The sequence below is a fragment of the Uranotaenia lowii genome, unplaced genomic scaffold (assembly GCF_029784155.1).
Source record: "Uranotaenia lowii strain MFRU-FL unplaced genomic scaffold, ASM2978415v1 HiC_scaffold_47, whole genome shotgun sequence".
Taxonomy (NCBI): domain Eukaryota; kingdom Metazoa; phylum Arthropoda; class Insecta; order Diptera; family Culicidae; genus Uranotaenia; species Uranotaenia lowii.
In genome coordinates this window covers 35328-62973 of record NW_026598389.1, presented here as the reverse complement: position 1 = coordinate 62973, position 27646 = coordinate 35328, and the positions used below count along the sequence as shown (strand labels likewise).

Below are 27646 nucleotides of genomic sequence, written 5' to 3'. Positions count from 1 at the left end.
GAGATCACAAATGAATTAAATTCTTTGTTAGGTTTTTCTCCAATTCAAGTAATTCAAATAAGGAAAAGAACCAACACGAATAATACCAGTAGTGTTGGTTTTGCTCCTGAACTTTATTTGATCCATTTTAAAAAGGATCAGGTTAATAATTTGAAAATTTTGGAAAAGGCTCGTCTTATGTTTCATTGTCGAGTAAAATTTGAACCTTTTCGTAAATCCCATACCAATTTTTTACAAAATATTACGCAATGTCGTTGTTCACGCACCTGTGAACGTCCGGGGTGCCGTGGTCCAGCCGAGTTAACAAAAAACTTCACAAACGCGCGTGATACTATCACCTTCGAAAGGTCAACGAACTTTAAATTAACACACAATAGTTCCCTTGAAATTATCACACTTTATTGGTTGGGTAAAATTACTACACGCGCTTTATTGTTGAGAGTTGTGTATTCGACTGCGGTTTATTGGACACTATCTTTATTCTGCTGCTTCTAGTACAATAGAACCTAGCTTGAGTAGAGGTAGTGTTCGGAAAGGCCTTTTTCACTCTAGGTACTCTCTGATAAAAGATGTACATACTAAATCTCCTAGTATGCAATTGAGATGGGTGGAATGGATGATTAAGGTGGTTCTATGAATTGTGCATTAACATGCGCCGGCCGCCTTGAAATTTATCAGATTTCAACAAGAAGACCCTATTCTCTCTAAAATTCTTAAATTTATACTCGCTATTATAACCTCTACTTATTCTAACTCCTTTTGTACGCTTTCATAACAGCACTTCTTCAAAGTACTTTGTTCAAAACACTCGATATGATTATACATTCTGGATTTTTGCCGTTTGTTTTCGTTGGAATTTCTGCTTGAAGATGGATATTCTACCAAAATATTCGCTCTGCTTCTGCTGTAGTTGGTCCGGGTTACGCCTAACCATCGGGGAACTGCTAATCGTACACTGGATTTTTGGATGGTGCTTAGATGTAGAAACCTTGTTGGGATCTTGTGCAGGTGTACCGTTCCAAAATTCGTCGATCGCTTCGGGATTCATTGGTCCGGACTACGCCTACCCACCGAGACCTGGGATTCGTGGACTGTATAGCTGGCTGCTGGCTTCGATGTGGATGATGTAGTGGTGGGAACCGCTCGTTCAGGGGACCAATTCGATGCTTCAGGTACCTCGTCTCGTCTCGTCTCGCGTTGCCGGAGTCCGGCAGGAACCATCATTCGCCGCTTAAAATGAGAGGGTGCTTTTTTACATTGAAATGGTGAACGTTACAACAACTTGCCTGGAGCGGAGGCCATGGAGCCATGGCCTCCGCGACCGCCCCTACGGCGATGACGCCGTCCTCATTCCATGGAAGTGGGCTGCTTGGTGGACACGGCTTGCTCGACCGTGATCTATCTGCCTTGTAGTTGGATGAAGTGGTTCTCAAGCTGGCCATGCTAAGAAACTGCTTCAGTCGCGCATGGAGGTAGATCAGTCCTCCTTGCTGGGCATCATTTGGTTTATATCAAGCTGCTCACTCCTCGAAAATAAATTTATTAAATTGCGCAAAGGGCTAATGGAAAATACGTTGCTGGTTGTTGATAATTTTGACAGACACGACTAGACGACATGCACATTCCAAGACATCTTCATGCGTATTCTTTCACCGGAGGGAAAGCCTTGTAGAGGATATATCGAGCAGACGGGGGACCTTCTGGGACGCTGACCCGGCCACGCCGGGCCTCGACGACGATCAATGCTGGAGGATAAACATTCTTCTTACTTTTTGGAAGTTCATTATAAAAAAAATACTTAACTGGAACGCGGGAGCCCAGAGACTCCCGCAGGTGCGGTTGCACCTTCGTTGGGGGAGTTTAGTTCTCCCCATCGGCGTTCTGGAAGTTGTCCAGAATCGGTAAAACGCAGATCTTTGATATTGACCTTCCGTAGGTCCCTTCCTGCGTCCGTACGTTGACCACTCGAATGTTGCCATCGGACCCATGGAAAACTTCAGTGACACGCGCTAGGGGCCACTTCAATGACGGTAACCTCTCGTCCATCAGCAGCACCATGCTGCCCACCGAAATGTTGTTTCGCTTTCGAGTCCATTTCGTTCTGTTGTGGAGGTCGGACAGGTACAATTTCGACCACTTCTTCCATATAACCTGAGCATATTTTGTGGCCCTTTGCCACATGGTAAGATGATTTTCTGGCGTCTCAGTTAGATCAGGTTCATCGAGGGCAGTTAAGGCACGTTGAATTAAGAAGTGGCCTGGGGTGAGAGCTTCAAAATCATCTGGATCATCGCTCAACGGGGTCAGGGGACGTGAGTTTAACACTGCTTCTATTTGGGCTAGCGTAGTGGTCATTTCGTCGTACTGAAGCACTTTCAAGGCAACAGTTCGTTTAAAAGCAGTCTTGAAAGATTTCACCGCGGCCTCCCAGAGCCCACCAAAGTTGGGAGATCGAGCGGGAATGAATTTGAAGTTGATCCCTTCCTTGCAGGTTTCGAATATCACTCCGGTTTGAAATTGTTGGCTTCGGAGTAGTCGTTGAAGTTCTGCTATTTCACGTCTGGCCCCGACAAAATTCCTTCCGTTGTCGCTCATAATCAGGATTGGTTTACCACGTCGACCAATGAACCTTTTCAAGGCTCCAAGAAACGCTCCTGTGGTGAGATCTGCGACCAGCTCCAGATGGACTGCTTTGCAAACGAGGCACACAAAAACCGACACAAAGCATTTCATGGGGGAACTTCGACGATGAGGATAGGTGATCAAGAAAGGACCGCAGTAGTCTACGCCCACTTTCTGAAACGGAGGTGCAGGGTTCACTCGATCGGGTGGCAAATCTGCCATCAGTTGCTCCATCACCTTTGGCTTGACTCGGAAGCACTGAACGCACCTATGGATGGTTTTTCGGGCTAACCCACGAAGACTTGTAACCCAATACTTCCCGCGGACACTGGCAATCAGGAGTTGTTGCCCAGCGTGATACAGGAACTCGTGGTAGTGCTGGACGATCATGATCGAAAGGGGATGATGGTGATCGAGGATGATGGGATGCTTGCGATTTTCAGAAACTGGTGCGTTAGCTAACCGGCCGCCGACACGTATTATTCCATCGACTAAATGAGGATTCAGACTGGCAATTCTGGAGGTGCTTCTCACTTCTTGGGAATGAGACAAATCCTTGAGTTCTTGGCCAAAACTTTCAACTTGCGACAATTTGACCAAAACTTTTGAAGCCTCCAGGAATTCTTCGAAGGAAATGTTACCGACCTTTCTCGTATTCTGCTTTTTAGCGTTATGACAATATCGTCGCATCCATGCTACCAAACGGACCGTTTGCGTAAATGTGGAAAGTCGAGAAAATATTTCGTTTGGAGCAGTAACTTCAACGGGCAACACCACAGACGATTTTTCCTCCAACGTGTCCTTGTCAAATTGATCGGGCGAAAACTCTGTTTCAACAGGCCAGGTGCTTCGATTTTGCTTCAACCAAATGGGGCCTTCAAACCACAACATTTGGTATTGCAGTTGGACAGGTGTCATTCCTCGGGATATTATATCTGCAGGATTTTCCGTACCGGGAATGTGATTCCATACTCCTTTCTTGGTCAGATGTTGGATTTCAGAAACTCTATTTGCCACGAATGTTTGCCATCGCGACGGAACTGACGCTAGCCAACATTTGACGATTGTTGAATCAGTCCAGAAAAAGCTTCTGACGTCCATGGCCGTACTTTTGCAGAATTTTTCGTAGAGATGGCTTAGGAGGAGTGCTGACGAAAGTTCTTGCCTTGGGATTGATTGTTTCCGTTTCTTTCTCTTCAAATCTTCGAGAGGAGCTACGCGTGACTTCGAAACCAACAGCTTGACAGAAACTGATCCATCTTCGTGAGTGCATCGCAGATAAATGCATGCGCCATACGCCTTCTCGGAAGCATCGCAAAAACCATGCAGTTCAACGTCGCTACTTGGAGAAAATCCCACCCATCTAGGAATCGACAGGGAGTCGAGAGAAGTAAGGTTTCTGCGGAATTCCGTCCAAAACAACTGCATTTCGTCTGTCAGAGGATCGTCCCAGCCACATTTCAGTTGCCACAAACTTTGGATAAACATTTTAGCCTGTACTATCACAGGTCCGACAAGGCCGAGAGGATCGAACAACTTGGAGGCGTCAGACAGCACGATGCGTTTTGTAATACGGGATGAAGAGCTCCAGGTTGGTATACGGAAATGAAATAAATCGGTGCTGGGTTCCCAAATAAGACCAAGGGTAGTTACGGTAGAGAAAGAATCCAACTCCAGAGCAGTTCTGTCGCTAAGAAGATCTGCTGGAATATCTGCTAAAATTTCCTCGCAATTCGAATTGTATTTGCGCAGGACAAATCCAACGGAACATAAGAGGTCATTAAGCTCCTTCACTGCCTGTTTTCCTTCTTCGGGTGTATCAATACCGATCAATGCGTCATCCATGTAAAAATCCTTCTTGAGAATTTTTGCGGCCAAAGGATGACTCTGCTCTCCATCTTCTGCTAGCTTCTGTAGGCACCTAGTAGCCAGAAACGGTGCGCTCGCTGTACCGTAAGTAACGGTCGTAAGCTTGTAGGTCTTGAGAGGTTCCAACGGATCATTTCGCCACAAAATACACTGGTATCGTTGATCGGATTCCGCAAGATTGATCATGCGGTACATTTTTGCAATGTCTGCCACAATTGCAATTTTGTGTAGACGAAATCGGGTGACAATGGTGATCAGATCGTTCTGAACTATTGGCCCAACCATGAGGCCATCGTTGAGGGAAACTCCTGATGTTGACGGACAGGAAGCGTCAAAGACGACCCTTAATTTCGTTGTCGTACTTTCTGGCTTCAAGACGTGATGATGGGGTAAGTAGTAACGCAGAACTTCTTCAGAATCTGGAACCAGCTTCATATGACCCATATCCTGGTATTCTTGAATGAACTTCAGGTACATCTCCTTGATCGATGGATTGTTCACGAAACGCTTCTCCAATCCGTGAAAGCGTTTTTCGGCATTGGCTCTGGAGTCACCGAGCTTACTGAGAACAAAATCCTTCTTGGGCAACGATACTACAAATCTGCCAGTTTCATCTCGAGTAGTTTCTCGCTGAAAAAGCTCCTCGCACAAGGATTCTTCCACGGAGTTGGTGCTCTTCACATGACATGTCTCTAATTCCCAGAACTTGGTGACCTGTTCATGAAGTTCCGACATCGTACATAGCTGAACGCCTGAATCTGTCGATGAACCTTTCGATTCGGGAATGCGTCCAGCCAAAATCCATCCAAATACAGTCTCCTGCATAGTAGGTCCATCTTCGCTGACCTTATGTTGACCGGTTCGTAGTAAGTCGAGATAATATTCCGCACCAATCAGCATATCTATTTCCCCTCTTTCATGGAATTCAGGATCTGCTAGGGTCATGTGCCTTGGAATAGTCCAATTACCAATGGAGAAACTTTGAGAAGGCAATTGCACCGTCAAACTTGGTAGAACGTTGAAGTGGATCTCTTCCAAAAAGCTAGAAATCCGATCAATACGAGGTGCAACCTTTGCACGGACAGCCTTTCTGGAACAGCCTGAGGTGCCTCCAATTCCATGCAGATTCAAAATTTCGGGGAATTCTTTCAAGCGGAGTTGACGACAAAGTTTGGACGTGACAAAGCAATTTTGGGGCAGGAATCCAACAGTGCTCTAGCAAGAACGCTTCGGCCTGTCGAATCGGAAACTTTCACCAAGGCAGTTGATAGCAGAATTTGGTGGGTGGAGTGTAAGGGAAGTGCAATAGTAAGTGGTAGTGGGTTAGGATCTGTGGCATGCAGTGGGTGAGTACTGTGCGAAGTTTCATTGAGAATTGGTAATGCTGTTGATGTGGTAGGAGGTCTTGGGTCTGTAACTATTTGGGTCTGTTGTTGTTGTTGCCTGAGTAAGGGTTGTTGTTGTTGTGTTGTTGATCGATTATCGGGGTGGTTACGGTTGATCGCTGTCACCGACGCATCGGAGGGTTTCGGTTTTACACTGTTGGTTTCCTTCGATGAATGAAGCAGCGTGTGATGTCTCCTGCCACACTGGCGGCAGAATCCTCGGGTACAATTTCGTGCTAGATGACCACCTGATAAGCAATTCATACACAAACCGATCTTTTTTACAGCTTCATATCTTTGGGCAACCGTCATCTTCTGAAACTTCCGGCAGACAAAAGGCGAGTGGAAAGATTCGGCGCAAAAGCTACATCGACCTGAAGTTGTGGCGTGATTCACCCCGAAGCGTGGCTTTCTGATTTCTGGCTGTGCAGAAGATGAAGATGATGAAATGGATTGTAGGACGGAACAATGGTTCTTGAGAAACGTAATTAAATTATCATAACAGGGGACTTCTTTGGAGTTATGATTGGTTTCCCAAAGCTTCAACGTTATTGGATCTAATCTGCAACAAACCATATGCACCAGAATGGTGCTCCAACCACCGATATCCTCTCCAATTTTAGCGAGCATTTGGAGGTGTTTCTCGAAATCCGATATCAATTGGTTCAAGCACTCGAAATTTTCTCTTTTCATTCGCTCAATCGCAAATAAATAATCCAGGTGTGCCTTAACTATGAGCTTGTGATTTTGGTAGCGATCCTCGAGAACATTCCAGGCGACGTCATAATTACTACCAGATAGCGCAATCGATCCAATTTCTTGAAGAGCTTCTCCTGAAAGCGAGGCCCTTAAATATGTGAATTTATCCATTTCAGAGAGCTTATCACTTTGATGAATGAGACTTTTGAAAGCATCTCTGAATGGGATCCACTCCTCTAATCGTCCAGAAAAAGTTGGCAACCGTATTTCGGGAAGTTTTACCCTCGATTCCACAGCAGATGTAGTTGGGTGAGATGGTTGTGTGTTGGAATGCTGGATGTCTGCATGCAAAAATTTCAATAATGCTGATTTGGCCTGGCAGTATTTCAGTTCGGCTTTAGAAAAAATTGCATCACTTTCTTCCTCTCTTCTTTGTGCTGCTGCGCCCAAACTGACGAGACGTTCAGTGTCCGATGCATCTTCGTCGACCACTTCCTTCACGTCCTCATCCTCGAGCAGCAGTTCTATCTGCAATCGCATTTGCACAAACTCACTGTATGCACTTTCTAACAGCTGCAAACGAACTTCAACTTGTTGATGATCGATGTCTGAATGTTGGTCCACAAAGCACAGCACTGAATCAATCGTTTTTAGAGCCCTTCGCTCTTTGGCTGATAGTTCACGAAGCGACATAGTTAATTATCACTGATCTATGTCCAAAGCTAATCACAATGTAATCACTTAATTCAGAAGTTCGATCAATATTCAGGGAAAATACAAAACACAAGTTCGTTTGCACTGTCCACTTTTAATCACTTTCAGTTATTTTCAATTATGATGCACTTTTTGATCAAATTCACTTTTAATTTTTATCACTTTTACCGTTTCATCTCAACGATTCCGCGACGTGACACGACCGTTGACTAACCACCCAGATTGACAGCAGCGAGGGGATTTCAACAAGCGAACAAACAACTGATGGTAGAGAGAGCCAGCGAATTCTAAGACCGAAAATATGTATGACCATTGATACCAGAGGGATTTAGCAAAAAAGTTGTCGATAAATCAATGAATGAGCTTCGCATGCAGTTTTCATTTATTTGAAAATTCTTACCAATTTTCACCCACGCAAATCTGGTGGCTCTCCGCATGCAATGAAGCAGCCACAGATCCCTTACCATGCAGAAATACACTTTTTCGCCCTTTTTCGCAAACACATTAGGAACTCGATCTAATAATTTTCCAAGGCTCGATCGTTTTGTCCAGGACTTTTCCTCGCTTAATCCGTTCCCTCTCGTCGCCGTATCGTCACCGAATGGAATCCAGGTAAGGAAAATTGGCTCGGTTTTCCCGGGAGATGAAACACGTTTCGATGATCAGCAACTCGATGAAGATGGTGATAACTTCAGCGTGGAAAATGGCGAACACTAGACGCCAAGTTGACCCGCGTAAAACAGTCTTTGTTTTCGGCACAATAGGCCAACAAAGCCTCACAATGTCCACGTTTTTATACCGCGACCCGACACGAATCCGGCTTCCAAGGACCAAAAATGTTCACGCACCTGTGAACGTCCGGGGTGCCGTGGTCCAGCCGAGTTAACAAAAAACTTCACAAACGCGCGTGATACTATCACCTTCGAAAGGTCAACGAACTTTAGATTAACACACAATAGTTCCCTTGAAATTATCACACTTTATTGGTTGGGTAAAATTACTACACGCGCTTTATTGTTGAGAGTTGTGTATTCGACTGCGGTTTATTGGACACTATCTTTATTCTGCTGCTTCTAGTACAATAGAACCTAGCTTGAGTAGAGGTAGTGTTCGGAAAGGCCTTTTTCACTCTAGGTACTCTCTGATAAAAGATGTACATACTAAATCTCCTAGTATGCAATTGAGATGGGTGGAATGGATGATTATTAAGGAGGTTCTATGAATTGTGCATTAACAGTCGTCGTTGTCAAGCTTTTTGTCATGGCACTAAAAATTGTAGAATGAATGCCAGATGCATGTTTTGCGGCTCATTCGATCATGAAAAATCTAAATGCCTTTTTGGTGGTGATAAGCCAAAAACAGAATTTTTTAAGTGTGCGAATTGCGCAGGTAATCATTCCTCGAATTCTCTAGACTGTCCCGTTAGGGCAAAAATTGTTGCTTCTAGGAAAAACCCCAAAGTTTCCAGAAAAGTTTCTTCTCCTCCTTCCTCTTTTTCGTCTACACACGTCAGACCGGCAAACAACCTGCCTGTTCGCAGTCAGCCTCGGCCTACATTGGAATCACGGCTGGGTAATACCCGAAGTGATTTTAATGTTACCTGGGCTGATTCTGCGCCACAGACTCGTTGTTTATCGTTCTCAGAGGTGGTTGAAAATGGGTTGCCCTCTTCAGGTTTAACTAATAAAAATGGGAAAAAACCAAGTCTCAACGTTCATGCGAAGGCTTGGGAAAATCCCAGAAATTCAAATACTTTTTCTTCTCCTTCCTCTTCTGATTCTAACAATTTTGTTGATTTGGGTGAGATTACTGAGGAAAAATTAAAATTTTTGCATCAAAATTTAATGGAAATGATGCAACTTATGTTGAAAGCAAATTCAATGTTTGAAGCTTTCCAAACTTCTTTTAATTATGCTAACAAAATTATTATGACTTTACGATTCCCTCATGGATCCAAATAGATGTTTAAATATTATGAATTGGAACGCTAGATCTTTGCTGGCTAACCAAGACGAGTTCTTTTTATTTTTGAAAACTCAAAACATACATATTGCTGCCATCACTGAAACTTTTTTAAAGCCAGACAATAACTTGAAAAGCAATGCTTTCTTTAAAATTTTACGAAATGATCGACTTGATCGACAAGGTGGGGGTGTAGCTATTGTCATCAATAGCCGTCTCAAATTTAGACTTCTTCCTTCTTTCAATACAAAAGTCTTAGAAACAATTGGAATTGAATTAGAAACTTCTATGGGGAAAATTATAATTGTTGCCGCATATTTGCCTTTTCAATGTAGCGGTGAACAGAAAAATTTTTTGAAGGGAGATTTACAAAAACTCACCAGAAATAAATCTAAATTTTTTATTATTGGTGACTTTAATGCAAAACACCGATCTTGGAATAATATTTCATCAAATTCAAATGGGAATATTTTGTTTAATGACTGCTCTGCAGGTTATTATACTGTTGAATATCCTAATGGGCATACTTGTTTTTCTTCAATTAGAAATCCCTCCACAATTGATTTGGTTCTAACGGATTTAGGCGAGCATTGTAGTCAATTAGTTACTCATGCGGACCTCGATTCAGACCACCTTCCAGTAACATTTTCTTTATCCCAAAGTCCCATTGAAAACCCTTTAAAATCAACTTTTAATTTTCAAAAGGCTAACTGGGAGCGATATATGAATTTTATTGAACGTAATTTAGATGTAAACGTTCCATTGAATTCAATAGAAGATATTGATTTGGCTGTAGAAAATTTGACAACTTCAATAGTCAATGCTAGAGCCGCTTCAATACCTAAAGTTAAACATAAATTTAATCAACCTTTAATTGATGATGACCTTCAGTTTTTGATACGACTGAAAAACATTCGTCGACGCCAATTTCAACGAACTAGGGATCCTTATTTGAAATTAATTTATTGGGACCTTCAAAAAGAGATCAAACGTCGTTTAAATTTCATTCGTAATGAAAATTTTGCTAAAGCAGTAGAGGACATAAAACCCTACTCAAAGCCATTTTGGAAATTAACTAAAATTCTAAAAAAGCCCCAGAAGCCAATTCCTACTTTGAAAGATGGGGATAAACTTCTTTTAACTAATTCAGAAAAAGCTCAAAAATTAGCCCAACAATTTGAGTCTGCTCATGATTTTAATTTAAACGTTGTAAGTCCAATTGATGCTCAAATTTCCCTAGAATTTGATGATATTCTTTCTAAGCAAATTGTGTTTGAAAGTTCTTGTGAGACAATTGGTAATGTTAACTGGTTTTTCTCAAGTAAAGTGTAAATTGACATGACTTTGGAATGAAAACAATAGAAAAAGCATCACAGAAAACCGTCACAGAATTTTTGGATTAAATCACAGAAAGTCAGAATTTTTTTTCGTCATAACACAGATTTTTTTTCGGCATGGTGAATAAAAATACAGCCGGGAGAAAATCCACCGTGGTGCTGGGTAGAAAAATGGCATTAGGGTTTTTTTTTTTCTCTCAAATAGCCTTACTGGGTATCAATTATGGAAAAATATGAGAATTAAAATGATATTGAAAGAATTAAAATCGATCGTACATCTGAGCCAATAATATAATGCTGAGTCGCAGATGTCATTTCATGACATTTAAGGGAAGTGCTCCTCTTTGGAAAAGTTCAGATGATCTGTGGTGTTCATTTTAGGCGGTTTAAGTGATTTTAAGAAGAGTTAAACGATGGCTTCTCAGCAAAACAAGTGATTGTGGAGGGGAGTCTCAAATAGCAAAGAAATAAAGACGGTGAATACAATAATTTGAAGTGTAATGGAAAATTCTTAGAAAAGTGATCTATGGTTAGGGTGCAGTTAGTTGGTGGAGCAGAGAGGCAGTAAAAAAATTGAAGAGAAGAAAAAAGCATAGAAATCTATTTTGAAAACAAGTGTATAATTTAGGTAATGGGGCAGTAGTGAAGAGAGAAAAAAAAAAAAAAAAAAAAGATACGCAAAATATCCTAAGAAAAGTGTCCAGAGCCTAAAAACCTAATAGTTTTTTATCTTTTTTTTTTTTTTTTTTTATTTTTTTTTTTTTTTTTTTTTATTTTTTTTTTTTTTTTTTTTTTTTTTTTTTTTTTGTTTTGTTTGTATTTTAATAATATGCTTCATATTTTTTACACATTTACACAAAGGGTTGCTCTCTTCTTGGTTCTCTATACAGCTAGTGTTCCAACATCTTGGCTTCAATGTTTGCTTGTGATATTTTGTTTGTATCATCTATATGCTTCCGTTCTCTGGTATGTAGTAGGTATTGTGTAAAAGGTCTCCGGTGGTGGTGTACCTTTTTTTGCTAATAATCTAACTGCCTCCTCTAGCGTTTGATTTCTTCCGTTTAATTTGAGAATACACGCAAATATACTTCAAGTAGTAATCGGTAGTTTTGTCGAGCCGCTTCTTCTCTCTGCTAATATTCTGTTTGTTGTGTATGTTTTTGTTGCCTTTTTCATTATTCACTTCATTTATTATAAGTGTTGTATGTATGTTTTAGTAATAGTAGTAGTAGTAGCATTTCTTTTAATAATTGCTGTTACAAGTAGTAGTAGTGATAGTAGTATTCATCATCTTTTTAGTTTTATGCTCCCACCAGCAGTAAAAGCGGTTGGCCACCACCAATCATCATAGTGGTGTCAGAGCCATTATGTTTGGGAGCAGCAGCACTATGAGCAGCGTCTGCCAACAGCAACTTCTAAGAGGACCCATTGACCAGGCCCTCCTTTGGCGCCACAACAGCCGAGGACACCGGTGGAGCTCCACCCCCACCTCCGTGGTGAAGTTCGGCAGCTTTGTTGCCGCCGCTGTTAGAATTGATGGCGCCGCCTGCAGCTGCCTGATTCTGATTTTGTTTATGCTTACCTCCACCTCCGCCTCCACCTCCACCACGACCTCCCCTGTTCCGGCCTCCCGAGTTCGGTTCCCGCTGGCCCTTGGGGGGTGGGCCTCCTTGCATCTGTTGCGCGCTGTGGCTATTGTTGTTTGCAGTGTTACTCAGGCTTCTGCGATTCTCTTGATTTTTGCTCACTTTTTCTCATCTCCTTGTCAAACGCCTGGGAGAAACATGCTTTCTCGCACTTTAAACGATCAAGCAACCCACATTTTGTTGGAGATCATTTCAATCACGCAGTCACCCAATCTCATTTTCGCAGGGAGAAATTTTCGTTAGCTTCTCAGTAACTGGCTGAGAAATAAACGACCAAGCAAAGTTGTAAATGCTGAAATGCTGAAAATAATGTGAAACAAATGTGTAAATCTTTAATTACCTCTTTGTTTACAAAATCAGATATAAAAGCATGCCAGAATTATTAAACGTCCCCAACAATAAAGCAGGTTGACAAATTCTGAGGCCAATATTCCATAATTCCACGTAGAAAGAGGACGGTCAAATCACACATTAAAGCTGTCCACGTGATTTAGTGAAACGACCAAATTTCATATGTAATTTTTTTGTTTTGTTTTCAGAGTCACACACCAACAATGCTCTGTCAGTAGAAGAGTGATCATTCGTTTGAGAAAAAAATTCTCCCTGCTCTCTCAGCAGCGGAGGATGAAATGCTCATTAAAAGTAAGCTCACAATTATTCGGAGCGAAAAAGTTCACTGTCTCCTTTTGTTCAAGATGAGCAAAATGAAGCCTGGTGTTACTGGAGCTGCTGTTGTTGTTGCTATTGTTGTTCACCGCATTAGAGTTAGCGCCGCCACTGTGGTGCTGCTGCTGGTGGTTCTGCTGATGCTGCTTGCTGTTGCTGTGGATTTGAGTGTTGCTGTCATGCCGCTGCACCCGAGCCACTCGATTGCTGCTGCTGGTTGTGTGTGCTGTTGTTGCTACCCGATTTGCTCATCGATTGGACGTTTCCGTTTGATTTGTTTGAGTGACCTGGGTTCTTGGATCTTCGGCGGCTTCTATTGTGAATTCCTTCATTCGACGAGTGGCTATCCCGATCAACACTGTTCATCTGGCGATTGTTCTCCCGTGGAGTGTCCTCCTGCACGGCCCATGAATCTTCGAAAATATTCAGAGATGGTGGCTGCTGCTGGCTACCACCGGCGCCGGATCCAGCAGACGTTCCCGGTTGTGGCTGTAGATTTTTGTTAATCCTATCGGATCGCTGTTTACCGCCGCCGCCTCCAGCTCCGCTGCTGCTGGTACCTCGTTTCTCGCTGTAGCCCCGCCGATTGCCTCCTCGACCCTCCGACGAGTAGTTGTTCCGCTGATCTCGATCACCTCGATCCCCGCCTCGATCACTTCGATCGCCGCCACCTCCTCCACCACCACCACCTCCTCCTCGTGGTGTGTATTCATCGTCACCGGTGTCTGCTCTTCGACTGGAATATCGGGAACTGCTTCCTCGGCCACCACGTCCTCCTCGGCCGCGCATACCTCCCCGACCAGATCGATTACCACCGTCGATGTCGCTGCTATACGCTCGATCCGAGCGATTCCGGTTGGAGGTGAAACTTTGCATCGATCCCATCGAGGATCCCTGAATAGCCCTCAGCTGCTGGTCAATTTCCAACTTTTCCTGTCGCAGTTGTTCCAATTCCTTTAAATGCACTAAATGATATTCGAGCAGTACCTTGGCATTGGCTATGCTCTCGACCGTGCCGACAAACACGAAAGGGACCTGGCCCTCCTCCCGGGGGATGCTGGGTTCCGGTTCATTGTCACCTTCGATCTTCACACGCACAACGCCACTCTTGTCCACGATCTCCTGGATGATGCGTCCGTTCTTGCCGATGACCTTGCCGACCAGGTTCCGGGGGACCTGCAGCGAATCCTCGCTGTACTCGAGCATCGAACGGGCTTTCTTGACCGATTCCTCAGTCTCTCCGGAGATTTTGAAGGTGCAGGTGTTTTCTTCGAGCTCGATGTTCAGCACACCGTCCAGCTTCCGGGCCGTCTGGATGTTGGCTCCGTGTGCTCCGATCGCCAAGCCCATGAGATCCTCCCGAACTTTGAATTCGTCCGTGAATCCTCCTGAGCTGTGTAATTTGGTCGATTCTAGTTGTCTGGCAGCTTCCTCAGTTCGTTTCAGGAGCATGACTTTCTGGCTCAGATTTCGGAAACACATCTCCTGGATCATGTTTGCTCGCCGCTGGGTCGTTTCGCTACGTGATATCACTAGAAGGGCTTCCCGATCCGGTAGGTATCGACACTCTGCGGCGCCAATTGCCTTCTGAAACTCCCGATGAACCCCGTCGACCTTTGAGCTGTTTAACAGTGCATACTCGCGGATGTCCTCGGGTACTTTGATTTCAAACCGGAAGAAGGTTTTGTCGGTAATCGGCGGGTTGGTGTTCTTGGCCCGGAGTCGATCGACGGAGACGATCTCGGTGTAGCTGTTGTCCCAGCCGAGGTATTCCACCACGAAGAAGTCGCCTTTCATCATCTTGATCACCGCCCGCCACCAGCCGCAGGCTTCGTTCTCGTTAGACCTGCTGTACACCTCGACCTCCATGTGTTCGCCGAAGTTGCTGACGGATTCGGTCGGTGGCAGTCGCACCTGGCTGAACAGAAATTTGGACTCTTCCTGCCAGTCATTTTCGAATGCCACCATGACTCCATCGTCGAAAACGTCTGTGACAACTCCCTTATAATTGGCTCCGTTTTCGCCGCATACTTCCACAAAGAGTTCGTCCATTTTGGATTTTTGTGAATATGTCTTTGGGTTCGAAATGGAGCGCTGAAAGTTGGCCAGCTAGTGAGGTGTGCTGGTGCTGATTTAAAATGCCAGACAGATTTGTATTTGAATTTCAGTATCGGCAGTAAGGTTTGGGCTTAGGTCCCTTTACTAGCCGATGGGTAAGATGTTTGTTCATATTTATTTGCATAAAATGGAACTTTCAATCAGCTGCCAGCTGGCCAGGTATATACACGGATGCCGGAATACCTGTAGTGAATATATAGCACTAAAATGTTATAAATCTTCAACTGGTTGTGTATCTGATTGATTTGTTCTCCAAAAATATACTTTCATGTACACGTAATACAATCACTTCATAACAATTCACACGAAATCATGGTGTCGGGTATAGTGCATTCAAGATTTTATGATTAATTGATGTTATCTAAAAAGCATGTGAGCACTTACTTTGATAAAACTGCGGTGAATCCGTGCACCCATGATGGACTATCTACATACATACATAACACAGATTTTTTTTTCGGCAACCTTGCTTGTAACGTGGCTCAAATATGATATTCAGACATTATTTAGCTGAAACCGATTCTTTATTTTTAAATATGTCTTTATTCGTACCAATTCATCCTTACATTTATATTACATTATTACATTACATTAGGTGTTCAGTTCAATAATGAACTGTCCAGTCACTTCCATCTGTACCGTTGAGCCGTCAACACGTACGCCGGAGCATCGTATCGTTGCTGTGTACCTGCAGGAACATTTTACATTATTTATTTTTTCCTTACCTGTATTTCAATCAGCACTTTTCAGTGCTAAAATTATTTTCATTTTCTTTTATTCATATTTTCTCTTTTCTTTCTAGCATGGGGAAGTCTTCGGCCGGCTCAAGGGCCGGAAGAAAACGGATTGCTGAACCTAATCCAGGGCCATCTGCCAAAAAAGTTGAAATTTCCAATTCATTCGATGTCCTTCATAACATCGGTGATGAGGAAATATTCATATTTAATTCTGATAAGAGTACTAAGAAACCTTCTTCTTCTTCTTATACTCTTAAAAACGAAAAGATTCCACCAATAACGGTCACGATTCCTGACTTCAATGCCTTTCGGAAAGAAATCGTCACTTCCGTCAAGGATGTGAAGATTTCTTTTCAGATCGGTCGAAGGGGAACTGCTCGTATATTGGCGGAATCTTTTAATGATTTTCAAAAAATTTTAAATTATTTGAATAATAAAAAACACCAATTTTTTACGTACGACACTACAGGTGATCGTCCTTTTAAAGTTGTACTTCGTGGTCTCACCGGCGATCAGACACCGGATGAGATCACAAATGAATTAAATTCTTTGTTAGGTTTTTCTCCAATTCAAGTAATTCAAATAAGGAAAAGAACCAACACGAATAATACCAGTAGTGTTGGTTTTGCTCCTGAACTTTATTTGATCCATTTTAAAAAGGATCAGGTTAATAATTTGAAAATTTTGGAAAAGGCTCGTCTTATGTTTCATTGTCGAGTAAAATTTGAACCTTTTCGTAAATCCCATACCAATTTTTTACAAAATATTACGCAATGTCGTTGTTCACGCACCTGTGAACGTCCGGGGTGCCGTGGTCCAGCCGAGTTAACAAAAAACTTCACAAACGCGCGTGATACTATCACCTTCGAAAGGTCAACGAACTTTAAATTAACACACAATAGTTCCCTTGAAATTATCACACTTTATTGGTTGGGTAAAATTACTACACGCGCTTTATTGTTGAGAGTTGTGTATTCGACTGCGGTTTATTGGACACTATCTTTATTCTGCTGCTTCTAGTACAATAGAACCTAGCTTGAGTAGAGGTAGTGTTCGGAAAGGCCTTTTTCACTCTAGGTACTCTCTGATAAAAGATGTACATACTAAATCTCCTAGTATGCAATTGAGATGGGTGGAATGGATGATTAAGGTGGTTCTATGAATTGTGCATTAACATGCGCCGGCCGCCTTGAAATTTATCAGATTTCAACAAGAAGACCCTATTCTCTCTAAAATTCTTAAATTTATACTCGCTATTATAACCTCTACTTATTCTAACTCCTTTTGTACGCTTTCATAACAGCACTTCTTCAAAGTACTTTGTTCAAAACACTCGATATGATTATACATTCTGGATTTTTGCCGTTTGTTTTCGTTGGAATTTCTGCTTGAAGATGGATATTCTACCAAAATATTCGCTCTGCTTCTGCTGTAGTTGGTCCGGGTTACGCCTAACCATCGGGGAACTGCTAATCGTACACTGGATTTTTGGATGGTGCTTAGATGTAGAAACCTTGTTGGGATCTTGTGCAGGTGTACCGTTCCAAAATTCGTCGATCGCTTCGGGATTCATTGGTCCGGACTACGCCTACCCACCGAGACCTGGGATTCGTGGACTGTATAGCTGGCTGCTGGCTTCGATGTGGATGATGTAGTGGTGGGAACCGCTCGTTCAGGGGACCAATTCGATGCTTCAGGTACCTCGTCTCGTCTCGTCTCGCGTTGCCGGAGTCCGGCAGGAACCATCATTCGCCGCTTAAAATGAGAGGGTGCTTTTTTACATTGAAATGGTGAACGTTACAACAACTTGCCTGGAGCGGAGGCCATGGAGCCATGGCCTCCGCGACCGCCCCTACGGCGATGACGCCGTCCTCATTCCATGGAAGTGGGCTGCTTGGTGGACACGGCTTGCTCGACCGTGATCTATCTGCCTTGTAGTTGGATGAAGTGGTTCTCAAGCTGGCCATGCTAAGAAACTGCTTCAGTCGCGCATGGAGGTAGATCAGTCCTCCTTGCTGGGCATCATTTGGTTTATATCAAGCTGCTCACTCCTCGAAAATAAATTTATTAAATTGCGCAAAGGGCTAATGGAAAATACGTTGCTGGTTGTTGATAATTTTGACAGACACGACTAGACGACATGCACATTCCAAGACATCTTCATGCGTATTCTTTCACCGGAGGGAAAGCCTTGTAGAGGATATATCGAGCAGACGGGGGACCTTCTGGGACGCTGACCCGGCCACGCCGGGCCTCGACGACGATCAATGCTGGAGGATAAACATTCTTCTTACTTTTTGGAAGTTCATTATAAAAAAAATACTTAACTGGAACGCGGGAGCCCAGAGACTCCCGCAGGTGCGGTTGCACCTTCGTTGGGGGAGTTTAGTTCTCCCCATCGGCGTTCTGGAAGTTGTCCAGAATCGGTAAAACGCAGATCTTTGATATTGACCTTCCGTAGGTCCCTTCCTGCGTCCGTACGTTGACCACTCGAATGTTGCCATCGGACCCATGGAAAACTTCAGTGACACGCGCTAGGGGCCACTTCAATGACGGTAACCTCTCGTCCATCAGCAGCACCATGCTGCCCACCGAAATGTTGTTTCGCTTTCGAGTCCATTTCGTTCTGTTGTGGAGGTCGGACAGGTACAATTTCGACCACTTCTTCCATATAACCTGAGCATATTTTGTGGCCCTTTGCCACATGGTAAGATGATTTTCTGGCGTCTCAGTTAGATCAGGTTCATCGAGGGCAGTTAAGGCACGTTGAATTAAGAAGTGGCCTGGGGTGAGAGCTTCAAAATCATCTGGATCATCGCTCAACGGGGTCAGGGGACGTGAGTTTAACACTGCTTCTATTTGGGCTAGCGTAGTGGTCATTTCGTCGTACTGAAGCACTTTCAAGGCAACAGTTCGTTTAAAAGCAGTCTTGAAAGATTTCACCGCGGCCTCCCAGAGCCCACCAAAGTTGGGAGATCGAGCGGGAATGAATTTGAAGTTGATCCCTTCCTTGCAGGTTTCGAATATCACTCCGGTTTGAAATTGTTGGCTTCGGAGTAGTCGTTGAAGTTCTGCTATTTCACGTCTGGCCCCGACAAAATTCCTTCCGTTGTCGCTCATAATCAGGATTGGTTTACCACGTCGACCAATGAACCTTTTCAAGGCTCCAAGAAACGCTCCTGTGGTGAGATCTGCGACCAGCTCCAGATGGACTGCTTTGCAAACGAGGCACACAAAAACCGACACAAAGCATTTCATGGGGGAACTTCGACGATGAGGATAGGTGATCAAGAAAGGACCGCAGTAGTCTACGCCCACTTTCTGAAACGGAGGTGCAGGGTTCACTCGATCGGGTGGCAAATCTGCCATCAGTTGCTCCATCACCTTTGGCTTGACTCGGAAGCACTGAACGCACCTATGGATGGTTTTTCGGGCTAACCCACGAAGACTTGTAACCCAATACTTCCCGCGGACACTGGCAATCAGGAGTTGTTGCCCAGCGTGATACAGGAACTCGTGGTAGTGCTGGACGATCATGATCGAAAGGGGATGATGGTGATCGAGGATGATGGGATGCTTGCGATTTTCAGAAACTGGTGCGTTAGCTAACCGGCCGCCGACACGTATTATTCCATCGACTAAATGAGGATTCAGACTGGCAATTCTGGAGGTGCTTCTCACTTCTTGGGAATGAGACAAATCCTTGAGTTCTTGGCCAAAACTTTCAACTTGCGACAATTTGACCAAAACTTTTGAAGCCTCCAGGAATTCTTCGAAGGAAATGTTACCGACCTTTCTCGTATTCTGCTTTTTAGCGTTATGACAATATCGTCGCATCCATGCTACCAAACGGACCGTTTGCGTAAATGTGGAAAGTCGAGAAAATATTTCGTTTGGAGCAGTAACTTCAACGGGCAACACCACAGACGATTTTTCCTCCAACGTGTCCTTGTCAAATTGATCGGGCGAAAACTCTGTTTCAACAGGCCAGGTGCTTCGATTTTGCTTCAACCAAATGGGGCCTTCAAACCACAACATTTGGTATTGCAGTTGGACAGGTGTCATTCCTCGGGATATTATATCTGCAGGATTTTCCGTACCGGGAATGTGATTCCATACTCCTTTCTTGGTCAGATGTTGGATTTCAGAAACTCTATTTGCCACGAATGTTTGCCATCGCGACGGAACTGACGCTAGCCAACATTTGACGATTGTTGAATCAGTCCAGAAAAAGCTTCTGACGTCCATGGCCGTACTTTTGCAGAATTTTTCGTAGAGATGGCTTAGGAGGAGTGCTGACGAAAGTTCTTGCCTTGGGATTGATTGTTTCCGTTTCTTTCTCTTCAAATCTTCGAGAGGAGCTACGCGTGACTTCGAAACCAACAGCTTGACAGAAACTGATCCATCTTCGTGAGTGCATCGCAGATAAATGCATGCGCCATACGCCTTCTCGGAAGCATCGCAAAAACCATGCAGTTCAACGTCGCTACTTGGAGAAAATCCCACCCATCTAGGAATCGACAGGGAGTCGAGAGAAGTAAGGTTTCTGCGGAATTCCGTCCAAAACAACTGCATTTCGTCTGTCAGAGGATCGTCCCAGCCACATTTCAGTTGCCACAAACTTTGGATAAACATTTTAGCCTGTACTATCACAGGTCCGACAAGGCCGAGAGGATCGAACAACTTGGAGGCGTCAGACAGCACGATGCGTTTTGTAATACGGGATGAAGAGCTCCAGGTTGGTATACGGAAATGAAATAAATCGGTGCTGGGTTCCCAAATAAGACCAAGGGTAGTTACGGTAGAGAAAGAATCCAACTCCAGAGCAGTTCTGTCGCTAAGAAGATCTGCTGGAATATCTGCTAAAATTTCCTCGCAATTCGAATTGTATTTGCGCAGGACAAATCCAACGGAACATAAGAGGTCATTAAGCTCCTTCACTGCCTGTTTTCCTTCTTCGGGTGTATCAATACCGATCAATGCGTCATCCATGTAAAAATCCTTCTTGAGAATTTTTGCGGCCAAAGGATGACTCTGCTCTCCATCTTCTGCTAGCTTCTGTAGGCACCTAGTAGCCAGAAACGGTGCGCTCGCTGTACCGTAAGTAACGGTCGTAAGCTTGTAGGTCTTGAGAGGTTCCAACGGATCATTTCGCCACAAAATACACTGGTATCGTTGATCGGATTCCGCAAGATTGATCATGCGGTACATTTTTGCAATGTCTGCCACAATTGCAATTTTGTGTAGACGAAATCGGGTGACAATGGTGATCAGATCGTTCTGAACTATTGGCCCAACCATGAGGCCATCGTTGAGGGAAACTCCTGATGTTGACGGACAGGAAGCGTCAAAGACGACCCTTAATTTCGTTGTCGTACTTTCTGGCTTCAAGACGTGATGATGGGGTAAGTAGTAACGCAGAACTTCTTCAGAATCTGGAACCAGCTTCATATGACCCATATCCTGGTATTCTTGAATGAACTTCAGGTACATCTCCTTGATCGATGGATTGTTCACGAAACGCTTCTCCAATCCGTGAAAGCGTTTTTCGGCATTGGCTCTGGAGTCACCGAGCTTACTGAGAACAAAATCCTTCTTGGGCAACGATACTACAAATCTGCCAGTTTCATCTCGAGTAGTTTCTCGCTGAAAAAGCTCCTCGCACAAGGATTCTTCCACGGAGTTGGTGCTCTTCACATGACATGTCTCTAATTCCCAGAACTTGGTGACCTGTTCATGAAGTTCCGACATCGTACATAGCTGAACGCCTGAATCTGTCGATGAACCTTTCGATTCGGGAATGCGTCCAGCCAAAATCCATCCAAATACAGTCTCCTGCATAGTAGGTCCATCTTCGCTGACCTTATGTTGACCGGTTCGTAGTAAGTCGAGATAATATTCCGCACCAATCAGCATATCTATTTCCCCTCTTTCATGGAATTCAGGATCTGCTAGGGTCATGTGCCTTGGAATAGTCCAATTACCAATGGAGAAACTTTGAGAAGGCAATTGCACCGTCAAACTTGGTAGAACGTTGAAGTGGATCTCTTCCAAAAAGCTAGAAATCCGATCAATACGAGGTGCAACCTTTGCACGGACAGCCTTTCTGGAACAGCCTGAGGTGCCTCCAATTCCATGCAGATTCAAAATTTCGGGGAATTCTTTCAAGCGGAGTTGACGACAAAGTTTGGACGTGACAAAGCAATTTTGGGGCAGGAATCCAACAGTGCTCTAGCAAGAACGCTTCGGCCTGTCGAATCGGAAACTTTCACCAAGGCAGTTGATAGCAGAATTTGGTGGGTGGAGTGTAAGGGAAGTGCAATAGTAAGTGGTAGTGGGTTAGGATCTGTGGCATGCAGTGGGTGAGTACTGTGCGAAGTTTCATTGAGAATTGGTAATGCTGTTGATGTGGTAGGAGGTCTTGGGTCTGTAACTATTTGGGTCTGTTGTTGTTGTTGCCTGAGTAAGGGTTGTTGTTGTTGTGTTGTTGATCGATTATCGGGGTGGTTACGGTTGATCGCTGTCACCGACGCATCGGAGGGTTTCGGTTTTACACTGTTGGTTTCCTTCGATGAATGAAGCAGCGTGTGATGTCTCCTGCCACACTGGCGGCAGAATCCTCGGGTACAATTTCGTGCTAGATGACCACCTGATAAGCAATTCATACACAAACCGATCTTTTTTACAGCTTCATATCTTTGGGCAACCGTCATCTTCTGAAACTTCCGGCAGACAAAAGGCGAGTGGAAAGATTCGGCGCAAAAGCTACATCGACCTGAAGTTGTGGCGTGATTCACCCCGAAGCGTGGCTTTCTGATTTCTGGCTGTGCAGAAGATGAAGATGATGAAATGGATTGTAGGACGGAACAATGGTTCTTGAGAAACGTAATTAAATTATCATAACAGGGGACTTCTTTGGAGTTATGATTGGTTTCCCAAAGCTTCAACGTTATTGGATCTAATCTGCAACAAACCATATGCACCAGAATGGTGCTCCAACCACCGATATCCTCTCCAATTTTAGCGAGCATTTGGAGGTGTTTCTCGAAATCCGATATCAATTGGTTCAAGCACTCGAAATTTTCTCTTTTCATTCGCTCAATCGCAAATAAATAATCCAGGTGTGCCTTAACTATGAGCTTGTGATTTTGGTAGCGATCCTCGAGAACATTCCAGGCGACGTCATAATTACTACCAGATAGCGCAATCGATCCAATTTCTTGAAGAGCTTCTCCTGAAAGCGAGGCCCTTAAATATGTGAATTTATCCATTTCAGAGAGCTTATCACTTTGATGAATGAGACTTTTGAAAGCATCTCTGAATGGGATCCACTCCTCTAATCGTCCAGAAAAAGTTGGCAACCGTATTTCGGGAAGTTTTACCCTCGATTCCACAGCAGATGTAGTTGGGTGAGATGGTTGTGTGTTGGAATGCTGGATGTCTGCATGCAAAAATTTCAATAATGCTGATTTGGCCTGGCAGTATTTCAGTTCGGCTTTAGAAAAAATTGCATCACTTTCTTCCTCTCTTCTTTGTGCTGCTGCGCCCAAACTGACGAGACGTTCAGTGTCCGATGCATCTTCGTCGACCACTTCCTTCACGTCCTCATCCTCGAGCAGCAGTTCTATCTGCAATCGCATTTGCACAAACTCACTGTATGCACTTTCTAACAGCTGCAAACGAACTTCAACTTGTTGATGATCGATGTCTGAATGTTGGTCCACAAAGCACAGCACTGAATCAATCGTTTTTAGAGCCCTTCGCTCTTTGGCTGATAGTTCACGAAGCGACATAGTTAATTATCACTGATCTATGTCCAAAGCTAATCACAATGTAATCACTTAATTCAGAAGTTCGATCAATATTCAGGGAAAATACAAAACACAAGTTCGTTTGCACTGTCCACTTTTAATCACTTTCAGTTATTTTCAATTATGATGCACTTTTTGATCAAATTCACTTTTAATTTTTATCACTTTTACCGTTTCATCTCAACGATTCCGCGACGTGACACGACCGTTGACTAACCACCCAGATTGACAGCAGCGAGGGGATTTCAACAAGCGAACAAACAACTGATGGTAGAGAGAGCCAGCGAATTCTAAGACCGAAAATATGTATGACCATTGATACCAGAGGGATTTAGCAAAAAAGTTGTCGATAAATCAATGAATGAGCTTCGCATGCAGTTTTCATTTATTTGAAAATTCTTACCAATTTTCACCCACGCAAATCTGGTGGCTCTCCGCATGCAATGAAGCAGCCACAGATCCCTTACCATGCAGAAATACACTTTTTCGCCCTTTTTCGCAAACACATTAGGAACTCGATCTAATAATTTTCCAAGGCTCGATCGTTTTGTCCAGGACTTTTCCTCGCTTAATCCGTTCCCTCTCGTCGCCGTATCGTCACCGAATGGAATCCAGGTAAGGAAAATTGGCTCGGTTTTCCCGGGAGATGAAACACGTTTCGATGATCAGCAACTCGATGAAGATGGTGATAACTTCAGCGTGGAAAATGGCGAACACTAGACGCCAAGTTGACCCGCGTAAAACAGTCTTTGTTTTCGGCACAATAGGCCAACAAAGCCTCACAATGTCCACGTTTTTATACCGCGACCCGACACGAATCCGGCTTCCAAGGACCAAAAATGTTCACGCACCTGTGAACGTCCGGGGTGCCGTGGTCCAGCCGAGTTAACAAAAAACTTCACAAACGCGCGTGATACTATCACCTTCGAAAGGTCAACGAACTTTAGATTAACACACAATAGTTCCCTTGAAATTATCACACTTTATTGGTTGGGTAAAATTACTACACGCGCTTTATTGTTGAGAGTTGTGTATTCGACTGCGGTTTATTGGACACTATCTTTATTCTGCTGCTTCTAGTACAATAGAACCTAGCTTGAGTAGAGGTAGTGTTCGGAAAGGCCTTTTTCACTCTAGGTACTCTCTGATAAAAGATGTACATACTAAATCTCCTAGTATGCAATTGAGATGGGTGGAATGGATGATTATTAAGGAGGTTCTATGAATTGTGCATTAACAGTCGTCGTTGTCAAGCTTTTTGTCATGGCACTAAAAATTGTAGAATGAATGCCAGATGCATGTTTTGCGGCTCATTCGATCATGAAAAATCTAAATGCCTTTTTGGTGGTGATAAGCCAAAAACAGAATTTTTTAAGTGTGCGAATTGCGCAGGTAATCATTCCTCGAATTCTCTAGACTGTCCCGTTAGGGCAAAAATTGTTGCTTCTAGGAAAAACCCCAAAGTTTCCAGAAAAGTTTCTTCTCCTCCTTCCTCTTTTTCGTCTACACACGTCAGACCGGCAAACAACCTGCCTGTTCGCAGTCAGCCTCGGCCTACATTGGAATCACGGCTGGGTAATACCCGAAGTGATTTTAATGTTACCTGGGCTGATTCTGCGCCACAGACTCGTTGTTTATCGTTCTCAGAGGTGGTTGAAAATGGGTTGCCCTCTTCAGGTTTAACTAATAAAAATGGGAAAAAACCAAGTCTCAACGTTCATGCGAAGGCTTGGGAAAATCCCAGAAATTCAAATACTTTTTCTTCTCCTTCCTCTTCTGATTCTAACAATTTTGTTGATTTGGGTGAGATTACTGAGGAAAAATTAAAATTTTTGCATCAAAATTTAATGGAAATGATGCAACTTATGTTGAAAGCAAATTCAATGTTTGAAGCTTTCCAAACTTCTTTTAATTATGCTAACAAAATTATTATGACTTTACGATTCCCTCATGGATCCAAATAGATGTTTAAATATTATGAATTGGAACGCTAGATCTTTGCTGGCTAACCAAGACGAGTTCTTTTTATTTTTGAAAACTCAAAACATACATATTGCTGCCATCACTGAAACTTTTTTAAAGCCAGACAATAACTTGAAAAGCAATGCTTTCTTTAAAATTTTACGAAATGATCGACTTGATCGACAAGGTGGGGGTGTAGCTATTGTCATCAATAGCCGTCTCAAATTTAGACTTCTTCCTTCTTTCAATACAAAAGTCTTAGAAACAATTGGAATTGAATTAGAAACTTCTATGGGGAAAATTATAATTGTTGCCGCATATTTGCCTTTTCAATGTAGCGGTGAACAGAAAAATTTTTTGAAGGGAGATTTACAAAAACTCACCAGAAATAAATCTAAATTTTTTATTATTGGTGACTTTAATGCAAAACACCGATCTTGGAATAATATTTCATCAAATTCAAATGGGAATATTTTGTTTAATGACTGCTCTGCAGGTTATTATACTGTTGAATATCCTAATGGGCATACTTGTTTTTCTTCAATTAGAAATCCCTCCACAATTGATTTGGTTCTAACGGATTTAGGCGAGCATTGTAGTCAATTAGTTACTCATGCGGACCTCGATTCAGACCACCTTCCAGTAACATTTTCTTTATCCCAAAGTCCCATTGAAAACCCTTTAAAATCAACTTTTAATTTTCAAAAGGCTAACTGGGAGCGATATATGAATTTTATTGAACGTAATTTAGATGTAAACGTTCCATTGAATTCAATAGAAGATATTGATTTGGCTGTAGAAAATTTGACAACTTCAATAGTCAATGCTAGAGCCGCTTCAATACCTAAAGTTAAACATAAATTTAATCAACCTTTAATTGATGATGACCTTCAGTTTTTGATACGACTGAAAAACATTCGTCGACGCCAATTTCAACGAACTAGGGATCCTTATTTGAAATTAATTTATTGGGACCTTCAAAAAGAGATCAAACGTCGTTTAAATTTCATTCGTAATGAAAATTTTGCTAAAGCAGTAGAGGACATAAAACCCTACTCAAAGCCATTTTGGAAATTAACTAAAATTCTAAAAAAGCCCCAGAAGCCAATTCCTACTTTGAAAGATGGGGATAAACTTCTTTTAACTAATTCAGAAAAAGCTCAAAAATTAGCCCAACAATTTGAGTCTGCTCATGATTTTAATTTAAACGTTGTAAGTCCAATTGATGCTCAAATTTCCCTAGAATTTGATGATATTCTTTCTAAGCAAATTGTGTTTGAAAGTTCTTGTGAGACAAATATTGATGAACTTAAATTGATTTTCAAAAAATTTAAAAATATGAAAGCCCCGGGGGAAGATGGGATTTTCTATATTCTTATTAAAAAGTTGCCTGAAAGCACTTTAAATTTTTTAGTTAAAATCTTCAATAAATGTTTTCACTTGGCTTATTTTCCCAATAAATGGAAAATGCCAAAGTAACTCCAATTTTGAAACCTGGAAAAAGTGCTTCAGAGCCTTCAAGTTATCGACCAATTAGTTTGCTTCCTTCTTTAAGTAAACTATTTGAGAGAGTTATTTTGAATAGAATGATGATTCACATTGATCAGAATTCTATTTTCCCTGATGAACAATTTGGTTTTCGTCATGGACATTCTACTACACATCAACTTTTGAGTGTAACTAATATGATTAACGCTAGCAAATCTGAGGGTTATTCAACTGGTGTTGCTCTTCTTGACATTGAAAAAGCTTTTGACAGTGTTTGGCACACAGGTTTAGTAGCTAAATTAGCTGGATTTGATTTTCCTGTATATCTCAACAAAATTATTCAAAATTATTTGACTAGCCGAACCTTACAAGTAAGCTATCAAAATTCATGCTCTGAAAGGACACCCATTAGAGCTGGTGTCCCTCAGGGTAGTATACTTGGGCCAATTTTATATAATATTTTTACTTCTGATCTTCCTGATGTACCAGCAGGAAAAGGTAGAAGATTATTTGCTGACGATACTTTGCTTTCAGCCAAAGGTCGAAATTTACGGGTGGTACGCAGTAGATTGCAACAAAATTTAAATTCCTTTTTGAATTACTTGAAAATGTGGAAAATTTCTCCTAACG

The 27646-nt window shown here is 42.7% G+C and overlaps 6 protein-coding genes across 6 annotated transcripts; all 6 read right to left on the bottom strand.

The window, feature by feature from the left end:
* Positions 1 to 1182: 1182 nt before the first annotated feature.
* Positions 1183 to 2608, bottom strand: LOC129760149 (uncharacterized). Its single transcript, XM_055757737.1, has 2 exons — positions 1799 to 2608; positions 1183 to 1745 (listed from the first exon to the last, which is right to left on the bottom strand). The coding sequence occupies exon 1, from the start codon at positions 2593 to 2595 to the stop codon at positions 1861 to 1863; it is 735 nt and encodes a 244-aa protein (XP_055613712.1). The 5' UTR covers positions 2596 to 2608; the 3' UTR covers positions 1183 to 1745; positions 1799 to 1860.
* LOC129760148 (uncharacterized) lies at positions 2609 to 5436 on the bottom strand. Its single transcript, XM_055757736.1, has 2 exons — positions 2794 to 5436; positions 2609 to 2740 (listed from the first exon to the last, which is right to left on the bottom strand). Exons 1-2 carry the CDS (start codon positions 5434 to 5436, stop codon positions 2609 to 2611), a joined length of 2775 nt encoding a protein of 924 aa, XP_055613711.1.
* Positions 5437 to 11387: 5951 nt separating this feature from the next.
* LOC129760143 (protein no-on-transient A-like) lies at positions 11388 to 12290 on the bottom strand. The gene has a single exon (XM_055757730.1). The coding sequence runs from the start codon at positions 12262 to 12264 to the stop codon at positions 12004 to 12006; it is 261 nt and encodes an 86-aa protein (XP_055613705.1). The 5' UTR covers positions 12265 to 12290; the 3' UTR covers positions 11388 to 12003.
* A 675-nt stretch (positions 12291 to 12965) lies between these two features.
* Positions 12966 to 14988, bottom strand: LOC129760142 (fragile X messenger ribonucleoprotein 1 homolog). The gene has a single exon (XM_055757729.1). It carries the CDS (start codon positions 14950 to 14952, stop codon positions 13078 to 13080), a length of 1875 nt encoding a protein of 624 aa, XP_055613704.1. The 5' UTR covers positions 14953 to 14988; the 3' UTR covers positions 12966 to 13077.
* A 2474-nt stretch (positions 14989 to 17462) lies between these two features.
* Positions 17463 to 18888, bottom strand: LOC129760150 (uncharacterized). The gene is made up of 2 exons (XM_055757738.1): positions 18079 to 18888; positions 17463 to 18025 (listed from the first exon to the last, which is right to left on the bottom strand). Exon 1 carries the CDS (start codon positions 18873 to 18875, stop codon positions 18141 to 18143), a length of 735 nt encoding a protein of 244 aa, XP_055613713.1. The 5' UTR covers positions 18876 to 18888; the 3' UTR covers positions 17463 to 18025; positions 18079 to 18140.
* On the bottom strand, positions 18889 to 21716 carry LOC129760147 (uncharacterized). The gene is made up of 2 exons (XM_055757735.1): positions 19074 to 21716; positions 18889 to 19020 (listed from the first exon to the last, which is right to left on the bottom strand). The coding sequence occupies exons 1-2, from the start codon at positions 21714 to 21716 to the stop codon at positions 18889 to 18891; spliced, it is 2775 nt and encodes a 924-aa protein (XP_055613710.1).
* Between the last annotated feature and the right edge of the window lie 5930 nt (positions 21717 to 27646).